General features: G+C 44.3%; 1 protein-coding gene across 4 annotated transcripts in view; it reads right to left on the bottom strand.

Moving 5' to 3' along the window:
- VCL (vinculin) overlaps window positions 1-12547 on the bottom strand; it is a 94301-nt gene that overhangs the window by 38715 nt on the left and 43039 nt on the right. For all 4 annotated transcript variants that reach the window (XM_079975113.1, XM_079975114.1, XM_079975115.1 and 1 more), the window contains exons 4-6: window positions 11648-11756; window positions 4579-4701; window positions 1762-1922 (exon numbers count right to left, since the gene is read on the bottom strand). In XM_079975113.1, coding sequence (XP_079831239.1) covers window positions 1762-1922; window positions 4579-4701; window positions 11648-11756 — 393 coding nt within the window. The remainder of the gene's footprint in view (window positions 1-1761; window positions 1923-4578; window positions 4702-11647; window positions 11757-12547) is intronic.

The following is a 12547-nucleotide window of genomic DNA, read 5'->3' as shown; positions in this document are numbered from 1 at the left end:
GCTTGGGTCCCCAGATGTTGTTGGACTACAACTCCCATCATCCTTAGCTGGCAGCACCAGTGGTCAGGCATGATGGGAGTTGTAGTACACAAATAGCCAGGGACCCAAGTTTGGGAAACACTGGCTAAGGAGATGCAGAAGATTAGTCTGCGTTCATTCAGTGGTGCAGCTGGTGTAGGACCTTGCGGCCAAAGCCCATGGCCCCTACAGGCCAACCCCCTCCCAAATAACCACTCGGAGAGTAGGAGAAGCAAGCAGACCCTGTTGTCCACACATGGGTCAGACGATGCTGACCATCGCAGCATCTTTTCCTCGGACTTCTATTGCATTTCATAGCAGGTGGGCAGATGAGTGGATAAGTGCATGTTTAAAGACGCTCATTTTATTACTTCTTATTATAAATATATTCATAGCTGTCAACTTTTCCATTTTCTTGCGAGGAATCCTATTTGGAATAAGGGAATTTCCCTTTAAAAAAGGAAAATGTTGACAGCTATGAATATATTTTCCCTTTCAACCACAAAATGGTGCTCGTTCTCCCCAGTTAACATGCTGCGGCAAAAGCAGACTCTGTTTATTCCTGCAGTCGTGGTGATTTAAGTGAGTTTAAAAGGTGAAGCAGCACATTCTCAGGGTATTCCTCTCTCTCTCTTTTTTATCAGGGCTCACAAGCTGATTTTTTGTTTTTGTCTTTTGCTCTAATACACGAGTGATGTAGAAGCAGGTATAAAGAAAAGAATGACAGTGAGGATGGGAAGAAGAGAAATGTGAACATTCGCATGGCTATCTAAGGAGCCCCCCTCTACCATTAAGTCCAGGAACTATAATTTCCTATTTGCACCTCCACCTACATTCCAAGGTCACTGAACCAGTTATCTTTTGGGATCCTTCAGTATACAAGTAATTCTGGTGCTTTTTGTGTGCAATTCAAGAACTGATCTTCCTACAAAATGAAAAAAAGGAACTGTCTTTTCATATAATTTACTTGCATCAAACATATCCAAGTTCATACCACATACAAAGTAAGTTCCATTGATTTCAAAGGAACTTGATCTTAATTGAGTCAAGTCACTTGGGAGTAAGCGCTACTGAAAATCAATGGGCTGCTAGAAAAACTAGAGTGCCTCAATTCAGGTTATGAACAAGCCACAGGCTTACAGGGGCTCCTCTTCCATTCCAGTTCAGTTCTAACTAGACTTTGCCATGCCATCCACACTGGCAAACTATGGCTAGAACTTTCCAAACAAGAATTAAAAATCAAAATCAAAATCAGAGTCTGAAGTGGAGGTTCCAATTCTGGTTTGCAGGGTACGTGCTAAGCATAAGTCGATTTGGAGATCAGAGCAAATTATGATTACATAATCCACAGGAAACGAAGAGGGAATCTGCACCCAAAGGGGCAGGGAGCAGGACACACTCAAACCCATAGTTCAATTTCTATCCTCCAAACCATGGCTTGGAGTATCACACAATTTGAGGTATCTACTTTGTTCTCCTAATGGGATGCCAATTTTTTTAAAAAAATAATAATTAAAATACAAATACAATTCGCTTGTATGGAGGCATAGCAATGCTGTAATATTCTTATGTTACTAACAAAGTATTTACTAAACACCATCTTAAAGAAGGTATTTTACACCAAATCAGCCAGCGTCACCTTGTGACTTGTTACAAGTAAGGATTGTGTTTTCTTGAAACCAGTTACAGTAACTGGGACTGGAGAATTCTAATGCTGTTCCGAAACTGGACAAAAACCCCCACCTTGCTAGCCCAAGCATCTTCATCCCAGGACGTGAGTTGCAGAACACGGATGATTTCATTTATTTCACCACTCATCTTCTCCACTGTAAAGTTGCGGTTTTTCAAGGCCTCCTCTATCCCTTGGCTTTTGGAATTTTTCGTTGTTACAAAAATCTTCATAGCTGCGAAGATTACACAGAAAAGCCTATCAGGAGGTTATTATGCAATATGCTGTATAAAATGCCTTTGGCTAAAACCAGGAAGAATAATTAAGTTATGATCACAGCAGATCCGGGATGGGCAGAAGCCAGATAAGAGATATACAGGTCAATCTCTGGGTGATTTGCAGTGGATCTTCAAAGCTTTGTGATGCCAAACTGTTTGACAAGAGCAACAACAAAGCAACTTCTTTTCGGCTAAAATCTGGCTGCTAAAATGAAGGAAGCTAACCAGAATAGACTTTTGAGTGAAAGTACTGTGAGCTGAGTTCAGTTCTGATACTGAAAACAAATTCTTAAGCTCACAGCGTGCATGGGGGACCCCTGTCCTTTACTTCTAATGTTGTGGCATTTGCACATGGTTCTGGCTGGTAGAGGCCTTGTCGATCTGACCAAAAATATATATATAGATCAAACAAGCCTGGTTTGAGCCACACACAGGAAAAACAAGGATATAGTTTGAGTTCCTCACTTGCAGTTTTATAAATCATTTAATATGTCAACATGAATAAAAGTTATTAATATTGCAGTTGTTGTAGAAGGGATTATTATGATGACCGGAATGTAATGGAAATTAGTAAGATTTTGGAATGCAGAAATAAAGCAAATAATCAAGCCATCAATTCTAGCACCTTTTCTAAATTATATAATTCGGTATTTGAACTATTGGTATTAATAATTGTTGTAATAATAATAAAAAGAAGAAGAAGAAGAAGAAGAAGAAGTGGTATTGTTATAATGAGTCTATTATTGGATTGAAAATTGAAAACTAATAAAAATTATTATGAAAAACAAGCCTGGTTTGTGCACCTCTGCAGTAGATGATCATCTCCCATTATGTTTGGCGCACTTAACAAGGATGCATGTTTAAGTTTGACAAACTTGAATTGTTTGTGATGCCCATCCTGGCCATCAATGCTTGCAATGCAGTACCAGATGCTTCTGCTGCAGCCTCACTCAAACTGCCCAGTTCATGCACGGAATACCAAGTTAAACTCAGTGCAGGACCAACCGAATGCATGGCTAGCCAAAGTACTGGCCCTACACTGGCATGCCCTCCTTGATCCTATGCAGTATTATGGGAGACCGGGGTGCAACCTTTAGATCACCAACATCTTGAATTGCACCCCAGCATCCTCTGTGGCACTGGAAGAAGTCATAGGGTACACATGTCAGATCATATGTACCAGTTTGGTTGCTTGCGAAGTTAGGCTGGTCCTGACTTTATATCTCAAGAGCTGCGCTAAAAACTAGGGGGAATTCACTGCAGAAGATAACCTGCCAGACCCTCTTTTGCCTCTCTGAGACGGTCAGCGGAAACTTTAGCTACTCTCCAAGGTTTCAAGGGCTGGGCAGCTATGACTTAAAGTCAGCTTTGGTTGCCGTGTGTTTCTTATAGGATGTTTTGCTTCTATTCGGTTTCCTTCCAGGCGCGTCAGCTAAACGTAATTGCATTTTGATAAATTTGTCACTTTGTAAGCCTGATAGCGGAAAAGCGGGGTGGGGTGAGCAGAAGAGATAATTACTGTTCAAATTAAGTTGGTGGCATTCTGGCAAGCAAAGATTTGAAGCTAATTAAAGTTACTATGACATCCAGTTTAATTTCAGGCATTTTCAATTCAACGAGAAACGAAGTGCTAGATTGTTATTTATTTTTCAAGCTAAACGGGCCTCTTCCCAACAACAGCAACTGTAATGCTTGCAAGGAAGGTTTCGGGGATAGAGGAGGGCTATAGCCCATGTAATTTAAATACAAAATAGCAGCAGCACCTATGGTTTCCTACCCTATGGCAGAGCAGGATGTACTATTGCATATATCCTTTTTTCCTTAGTTCTCATTAAACAAGGGAACCAATCTGCCTACCTCAATGAGAATCAGGCCATAAATAAAGTGCTCAGTTACAGAGAAGCATCACAGATTTAATTACATATAAATAGCCCATCAGTTCACATGTCACAGTGAGATCAGCTCCAAGAGCTTAAATAGGAGACACACAGGATATGGAAGCCAGAATTTGGGAGGCACAACCTTCTCTTCCAAGACAGCCACAAATAAAACCACTCGCTTAACTTACCCATACAGTGGTACCTCGCAAGACGAAATTAATTCGTTCTGCGAGTTTTTTCGTCTTGCGATTTTTTTCGTCTTGCGAAGCACGGATTTTGGAAAAGCTTCAAAAATCACCAAAGTCTTCAAAAACCTCAAAAAAGGCTACCACACCGCGTGCTATGAGTTGCTCCTCGAAGTCAAGTCGCAACTGCACCCCCTGAATGCACGGTTTCAAGAAAAAGGAAACAAACTTGCAAGACAAAGGAAACAAACTTGCAAGACGTTTTCGTCTTGCGAAGCAAGCCCATAGGGAAATCCCTCTTGCGAAGCAACTCAAAAAACGAAAAACTCTTTCGTCTTGCGAGTTTTTCGTCTTACGAGGCATTCGTCTTGCGAGGCACCACTGCAGTTCGTTTACAAAGGTACACTGAAAGCTTCCGTTTCCAAAAGCCTTTCAACGTGCATTTACCTGAGTAGCTTTATTCCCACGTGGTTTTATCAAGCGGGCACAAACACAACCCAATGCATTTCAGAGCACTTTTTAATCTTGTGGAAAAGCAAAAAAAATACCAGAAATAAGAACCGGCAGTAGCTCCTTCACGGTGTTCATGGAGTTCACCAACATGACTCTGTGTTCCTGGTGAGTCAGCTCTTGCTGCCGCTCATCAATCATTTTGGCCATCTTGGTCATCCCTATGTGAAGGAAGTCAAGGAAGTCATGAAGCGATACAGTATTTCCCTTACAGTTTTGCAATTTCAAGCAGGAGAAGATTACAGCAAACAGCAACTTTAAATGTTACGTTTCCGAAGTTGCAAAGATGCTATGCAACTATTAATTCAAATAGTATATCTCCAGTGTTCAAGATATGCTATTTTCTAAGGCAACGTGCATTTTTAAAACACAAAAACCAATACTAAATCAAGAGATCAGATCAGCAATTTGTGGCCCTTTGGACATTTCATTAAATGTCTGCTTAAGGAAACGCACAGAGCATGCCATTATCTTAGTTCAGGCATAGCCAAACACAGCCCTTCAGATGTTTTGGGACTACAACTCCCATCATCCCTGACCACTGGTCCTGTTAGCTAGGGATGATGGGAGTTGTAGTCCCAAAACATCTGGAGAGCCGAGTTTGGCTTAGTTTATGTCAGAAACATACCGGATTTTTCCTTCTATAACACGCAGATTTTTTCTCCTAAAAAGGAAGGAGAAATGTCTGTGCGTGTTATTGAGCGAATGTGTGGTCCCTGGAGCCAAATAGTGCAAGGGGAGGCAAAAAAAAGCAGGCAAAAATAAAATCGCGCGTCTCCTAGAAGGGAAACCTGAAAGAGGAAGCGGCTGCTTTCCGGCATTCTGCCTCAGGGTCTTACTGCCCACCCACCTCTGTTTCCTTGCTGTGTTTGCTCAAACGGAACAAAGAGCAGGGAAAGCCCCTCCCCTCCAGGCAAGCAGAGGGGAAAACATGCAGGAGGGAGAGAGAGAGAGAGCGCGCGAGCTGGCTGGCTTGGGTGGGTAGGTGAGGGAAAACTTTTGCCTTCCTTTCCTCCCTATACCCCTCTCCTGCATTCTTAGCCAGCTGCTTCTCTGCACACCCCTCTCCTGCTCCTTGTCCCTTCTGTGTTTTTCCTTCCCTCCCCACTTAAAATGTGGTTAAAAAGCATGGATCCACATGGATCCTCAGGATCTTTGCATTGGGTCAGCCCAAATTCACCATCAGATCACATAACATGTCCATGGCTACAGCCTGCCCCCCAAAAACCACACACCCACTGTTGCCTGGGGCTGCAATGGTGCAAAAACGTGGTTAAAAAGCATGGATCTACATGGATCCTCAGGATCTTTGCATTCAGTCACCCCAAATTCACCATCAGATCACATAGCATGTCCATGGCTACAGCCTGCCCCCCAAAAATCACGCACCCACTGTTGCCTGGGGCTGCAATGGTGCAAAAACGTGGTTACAAAACATGGATCCACATGGATCCTCAGGATCTTTGCATTGGGTCAGCCCAAATTCACCATCAGAGCACATAGCATGTCCATGGCTACAGCCTGCCCCCCCAAAATCACGCACCCACTGTTGCCTGGGGCTGCAATGGTGCAAAAACGTGGTTACAAAGCATGGATCCCCAGGGATTCTCAGGATTTTTGCATTGGGTCACCCCAAATTCACCATCAGATAACATGTCTGTGGCCACAGCATGAAGCACAAAAATGATACATCCAGTGTTTCATTCAGAATGTTTTTTCCCTTGTTTTCCTCCTCTAAAAACGATGTGCGTGTTATGGTCAGGTGCGTGTTATAGAGCGAAAAATACGGTACATCAAGGGAGGGTAGCCTAATTGGAACCCAAACTTCTTATGAAGCCACAAATCCATATATTAGAGCTGGCATACTACTGTGCTAAGATGCTGAACTATGGATTCAAGTGCTCCTGGTTCAAATTCACCTATGCTATGAACTAACTAGGAAGTCTTAGGCAAGCCAATCTCTCTCTCAGCCTCTACTCGCATCTGCAATACAGACAAAATAATACTGATCTACCTCACAAGGTTGTTGCAAGCATCATGACAAAGAAAGAATTTATACCGCGCTTCCAAGTGTGATTATTGATTAGGTTCTACACATCATACAGAAATAAACATTAGATTTCTAGGCTACAGCATTTCATACTGCAGATAAGACTTAAGATGTGGGATAGGCTAAACCCCTCTCCCTTGGGTACTAGCAAATTTGGGAGAGAGGTTCCCCCCCCCCGTCCCGTCCCCCGATGAGCTAGTCATGCAAGATGCTTCTTACAAGAGGGAATCTTCAAAAATATGAACAACACACATGAAGTCTGAAGGGACCTATCCAGTATAGCTGAAGGAGTGTCTCCACCCCCATCGTTCCGCCCGGACACAGATCCAGCGCCGAGGGCCTTCTGGCGGTTCCCTCATTGTGAGAAGTGAGGCTACAAGGAACCAGATAGAGGGCCTTCTCGGTAGTGGCGCCTGCCCTGTGGAACACCCTCCCATCAGATGTCAAAGAGATAAACAACTACCTGACATTCAGAAGACATCTTAAGGCAGCCCTGTTCAGGGAAGTTTTTAATATGTAACGCTGTACTGTTTTTAACACTTGATTGGGAGCCACCCAGAGTGGCTGGGGAAACTCAGCTAGATGGGTGGGGTATAAATTATAAATTAATTATACTTTTTTTTTAAATTATTATTCACTATGTGGAGTGGCTGACAGACTTAAATTCATCCTGCGTATCAGAACAGCAATTCCATACACACTATATTGGTTAGGGGGGAGAGAGAGAGAAACTCCTGCATGTGATGCTATTCTAGGCTTTAAATGAACTTTCCAGAGCAGGGAGTTTAGGCTGCTTTATATATGAGGTGACCCCACAAATTTGTCCTAGGAAGACATGTCACTCCTCTCAAGCTCCATTCTGGTGCTGTCACCATCTCATATAGCTTACCCACATGCAGATTTGTGGAAGAGGAGTCTTCTATGTAAAGGTAAAAAGGAAAGGGCCCCTGGATGCTTAAGTCCAGTCAAAGGCGACTATGGGGTTGCGGCACTCATCTCGCTTTCAGGCCAAGGGAGCCGGCGTTTGTCCACAGACAGCTTTCCAGGTCATGTGGCTAGCAGGACTAAACTGCTTCTGGCGCAACTGAACACCATGACGGAAACCAGAGCGCATGGAAATGCTATTTACCTTCCTGCTGCAGTGGTACCTATATATCTACTTGCAATGGCATGCTTTCGAACTGCTAGGTTGGCAGGAGCTGGGACAGAGCAATGGGAGCTCACCCCGTCACGGGGGATAATAATAATCATAATAATAAATAAATAAATAAATAAATAAATAAATAAATAATATTTATATGCCGCCCTCCCCAGCCGACGCCGGGCTCAGAGAGGCTAACAACAGTAAAATAATACAACATTCTAAAATCATTTCATTATAAAATCAGTTCAAATCAGATTAATGGCAACCATTGGGCTAGAGTTCTGTGAAGATTGCCAAAGGAGGGGGTCAGGCTGTGCCCTGGCCAAAGGCCTGGTGGAACAGCTCTGTCGAGTCCCGCAGGGCCCTAGTCTCTTGTGACAGAGCGTTCCACCAGATTGGAGCCACAGCCAAAGAAGCCCTGGCTCTGGTTGAGGCCAGCCTAACCTCTTTGTGGCCCGGGACCTCCAAGCTGTTTTTGTTTGAAGACCGTAAGGTCCTCCATGGGACATACCAGGAGAGACAGTCCCGTAGGTACGAGGGTCCTAGGCCGTATAGGGCTTTAATGCTACTAGTCTTAATGTGTTCCCAACTTAGCACATCGATTATATTTATTCTCTGAACTATCGTCTGCACATCTCTCGGGAGACAGTGATCCAAATATTATGAGCATACCAGACAAGGTCATGCCCAAAAAGGTGGCAGCAAGAGGAAGGAGATGACTGCGGCCGCAGCCAGCAGACCTAGATAGCCATTGAAAAATAAACAACCACAGCAAAACTACTAGAGCAACTGAGCAAAACAAAACACGTAAACAAAAAGGACAGGAAATGTTTCTAAAACAGAAACATGGTAATTATTCCCCTTAATTTTTATGCTTCTGTTTTTAAAAAACGCTTCCTTTCATTTTCATGCCATCTCATTTCTGTGAAATAGAAATGCAGGTTGGCATATCCAATGTTAATGATGCGTTTAATTAGGAAAGGAATAACAAAAAAAGAGATGAACAGTTATCTGATGCAACTGGGCAGCCTACGGGATTGCAAGAGTAGAGGCAGATATTGGAACAGCATTCCATAATTTGGGCAAGTTTGGAGTAGACTTGGCAGCCCAAATCTATTTGTCCCAGAAACTCTTCAGGCCACGCTACATTCAGAAAGTGTGAAGAGAGTGTAACGAAAGCAAGGCCTGCCAGCAAAAGGCAGACAGAACTCCCAGAATAGAAGACACATTGACAAGAGTAAGTGTTATCTAAACAGAGGCCTCCACCAGGATAAAATATATATTCCGAGTCTTGAATTTATCCAGCGCCTTGGCTAGGCAGGCCTTCAGCGAGAAAACTCCACTTCCTACGAAGTCCCAGAAAATTACAAAGTCAGGTGATAAAAAAAGGTGGAAACCTCATTGCCCTCCAAGTTGAGAGCAAAGCACTCACTTAAAGCAACTTTTGACAGGTTGATGTATTAAATATCTGAAACAGCTGCTGTGGGCAATGCTTTACATTGTCTCTGGCTGCAAGGAACACGGTCTCACCCCATTTTTGTCCTTCATCTGCTCTTAAAAATCCAGTGTTTCTGCGTACCTCTCTTGAACACAGAGACATGCTTGCTTCTTTCCCTACCTCCATTTTTTTTTAATCGATATTGGAGAATCCCTTGATTTTCTGTTCCATGTAGAGGCAAAGAGGTTCCAGCAGCTTCGAGCTGGCTAGGGAATGCCTGTCTGCTCATCCTGCTTCTGAATTCCTTTCTGACTCCCTTTCTGGCTCAAGAACGGTTCATTCCTCTTGGCCATTCCTCATTGTCAAAGTGGAAGTGACAGAGGCACAGTGGTGCCTCGCAAGACGAAATTAATCCGTTCCGCGAGTCTCTTTGTCTAGCGGTTTTTTCGTCTTGCGAAGCAAGCCCATTGACGGCTTAACGGATTAGCGCTATTAGCGGCTTAGCGGATCAGCTGATAAGCGGCTTAGAAAAAGGGGGGGAGGGGAAAAAAACCCGCAGGAACTCGCAAGACATTTTCGTCTTGCAAAGCAAGCCCACAGGGAAATTCGTTTTGCGAAGCGCCTCCAAAACAGAAAACCCTTTCGTCTAGCGGGTTTTCCGTCTTGCGAGGCGTTCGTCTTGCGGGGCACCACTGCATTTGTGTATTTGCTTGCCTGCCCCATTCATATATAAAGTGGGGAGTGGGAGAGGTCTAGAGGGGCTACGTTTAACACCAGTAGGGGCATGCCAGAATAAAAGAGCTCCTGGACTGAGTCAGGCTGGAAGGAAAAGTACCTGAAGCAATGGGACCCAGGGAGATATGGCAGGGAAGGATCCAACTCCTCTCTTTAGAAGTTAAGGATTTTGTGATCCCATCCCCCGCTCTCCGCTGCCAATTTATATGTAGATGATGCAGGCGCATAAATTAAAAACAGGGCTATCACTGTCATAACCCACAAATAGTGACTGTTTGCTGGCTTTGGCAGACTGGTTAGAGGGGGAAAAGACGGTTAAGTGCTTCTCTATGCTGCTACCACTTCAGGGTCAATGGTTCACAAAGTATGAAGGGGGTGGCACAAATTGCAAAGCTTTTATTCATATAGCACCTCCAGAGAGATAGAATCATAGAACTGTAGAGTTGGAAGGGACCCTGAGGATCATTTAGTCCAACCCCCTGCAGTGCAGGAATATGCAGCTGGTCCATACAGGGATCAAACCTGCAACCTTGGTGTTATCAGCACCATGGTCTAACCAACACACTTCTCACACTTCAAGAAACCACATAGGTGAAATATTACAATCAGCGTTAGAAACTCAGATATATAAGCTAGGCGCCAAATGGCTCCTTAAACAAGGGCTACTATGCTCTTTTAAAATGTGGGGTTTGGGGGGGGTTATTGTTTTAGGGACACGGGTGGCACTGTGGGTTAAACCACAGAGCCTAGGACTTGCCGATCAGAAGGTCGGCGGTTCGAATCCCCACAATGGGGTGAGCTCCCGTTGCTCAGTCCCTGCTCCTGCCAACCAACTCCTGCAGTTCAAAAGCACGCCAGTGCAAGTAGATAAATAGGTACCACTCCGGCGGGAAGGTAAACGGTGTTTCCCTGCGCTGCTCTGGTTCGCCAGAAGCGGCTTAGTCATGCTGGCCACATGACCCGGAAGCTGTACGCCGGCTCCCTCGGCCAATAAAGTGAGATGAGCACCGCAACCCTAGAGTCGGTCACGACTGGACCTAATGGTCAGGGTTCCTTTTACCTTTTACTATTGTTGTTTTTATTTTGATTATAGATTTTGCAGTTTTAGATTTTGATTTTATTCTGTAAACCGCAGATGATGACGATGATGATGATGATGACAGTGGTTGCCAAAACGGAATGGCTCAAAAGCCGTATTTTTTAATACGGCTTTTTGGTTCCTGAAATTCATTCTGATTGTGTAGATAACATTTTAATTGACAGAATTCCACAGGATGTGGTATTAGTATAGTCCACCTCCAGATGGTGGACACATCAGGCACTATCCTAGCGACGGGGAACCTTCATTTGGTCGCAAGTGGCTGATAGCCAGGTGCAAAACGTGCCTGGCGAATTTCGAATGCTGATTGTAAACACATGGACCCCACAGAGACTCTAAAGTTTGCAATGCCCCATTTCAAGCCAATGAGTTCTAGCTCTATTTACTCTCACAAGGGAGGTTTCGTCATTTGCAGTGGCCTTGCACCCAGTACTGGGCATGGATTGGCAGGGACAAGGCTTCAGGTAGAGCCTCTTGGTGTGAACCTGGAACCTTTGGCTTGCAAGACATGAGCTTGGCCACTAAGCGATGGTGCCTCCCATAGCTCAGGAGAGAGAAAGAGAGAAAATCTCCACATTATTAAAGGTGCCGGGTAAAAACATTGCTAGAATGCACTAAGAGGAATACTGGGAATGTCTAACCTGGCCCTAGGTTCTTTGTGTAGGTGACCAAGTCCTCCATAGTTTCCACCACCTCTGCCACTGTTAGGTATTCCAGAATTCCTTTGCAGACACGAATGATTTTACGGACCTTAAATAATAATAAAAAAGGTAATCATTAGTGTTTTTTCCTTTTATCACAACGGGCCAACATGGCCAAAGGCACTGTTTCTGGTCAAAAGCAGAGCATGTACAACATCAGTGACAATACAGAGAGACACGCGACAGCATGGTGGAAGCGATTTGAACAAACATCCGGTGCTTTCCAGCATACAGTGGTACCTTGGTTCTCAAACCTAATCCATTTCAGGAGTCAGTTTGACTCCCGGAACCATTAAAAACCAAGGCACAGCTTCCAATTAGCTGCAGGAGCCTCCTGCACTCAATCGGAAGCCGCGTCAGATGTTCAGCTTCTGAAAAACATTCGCAAACCGGAACACTTACTTCTGGGTTTGCAGTGTTCGGGAGCCGATTTGTTCGACAATTAAGCCATTCCGAGAACCAAGGTACCACTGTATTTGTTTTCAGGGCAACAAACGTGTGTTGTTCCACATACTTTGCAATAGGTCTGTTTTCCCTCACAATAAAACACCACGTTTAGTCGCTCTGGGATGAATGTCCGGTAGGTGCAATGCGCTACCCATTACCCATCAATAGAAAAAGCTGCCTGCAGAGTTGCACATGACTGCCTTCAAGGACGCTTTTTCCCATCATGTTCTTTCAAGTACAGTGGACCCTTGGGTTACGCACCTCTCTGGATATGCAACCTTCAGGTTATGTTCTGCACGCTGTGTGCATGCACAGAAGCGCTCTATCGTGCTGTGCAGAAGCACTCTATCACACCACACACGTGCACAGAAGCAGCGCCTCTGGTTACGGATT

The sequence above is a fragment of the Podarcis cretensis genome (assembly GCF_951804945.1).
Source record: "Podarcis cretensis genome assembly, chromosome: 5".
Classification (NCBI taxonomy): domain Eukaryota; kingdom Metazoa; phylum Chordata; class Lepidosauria; order Squamata; family Lacertidae; genus Podarcis; species Podarcis cretensis.
This window is presented reverse-complemented; position numbering and strand designations above follow the sequence as displayed.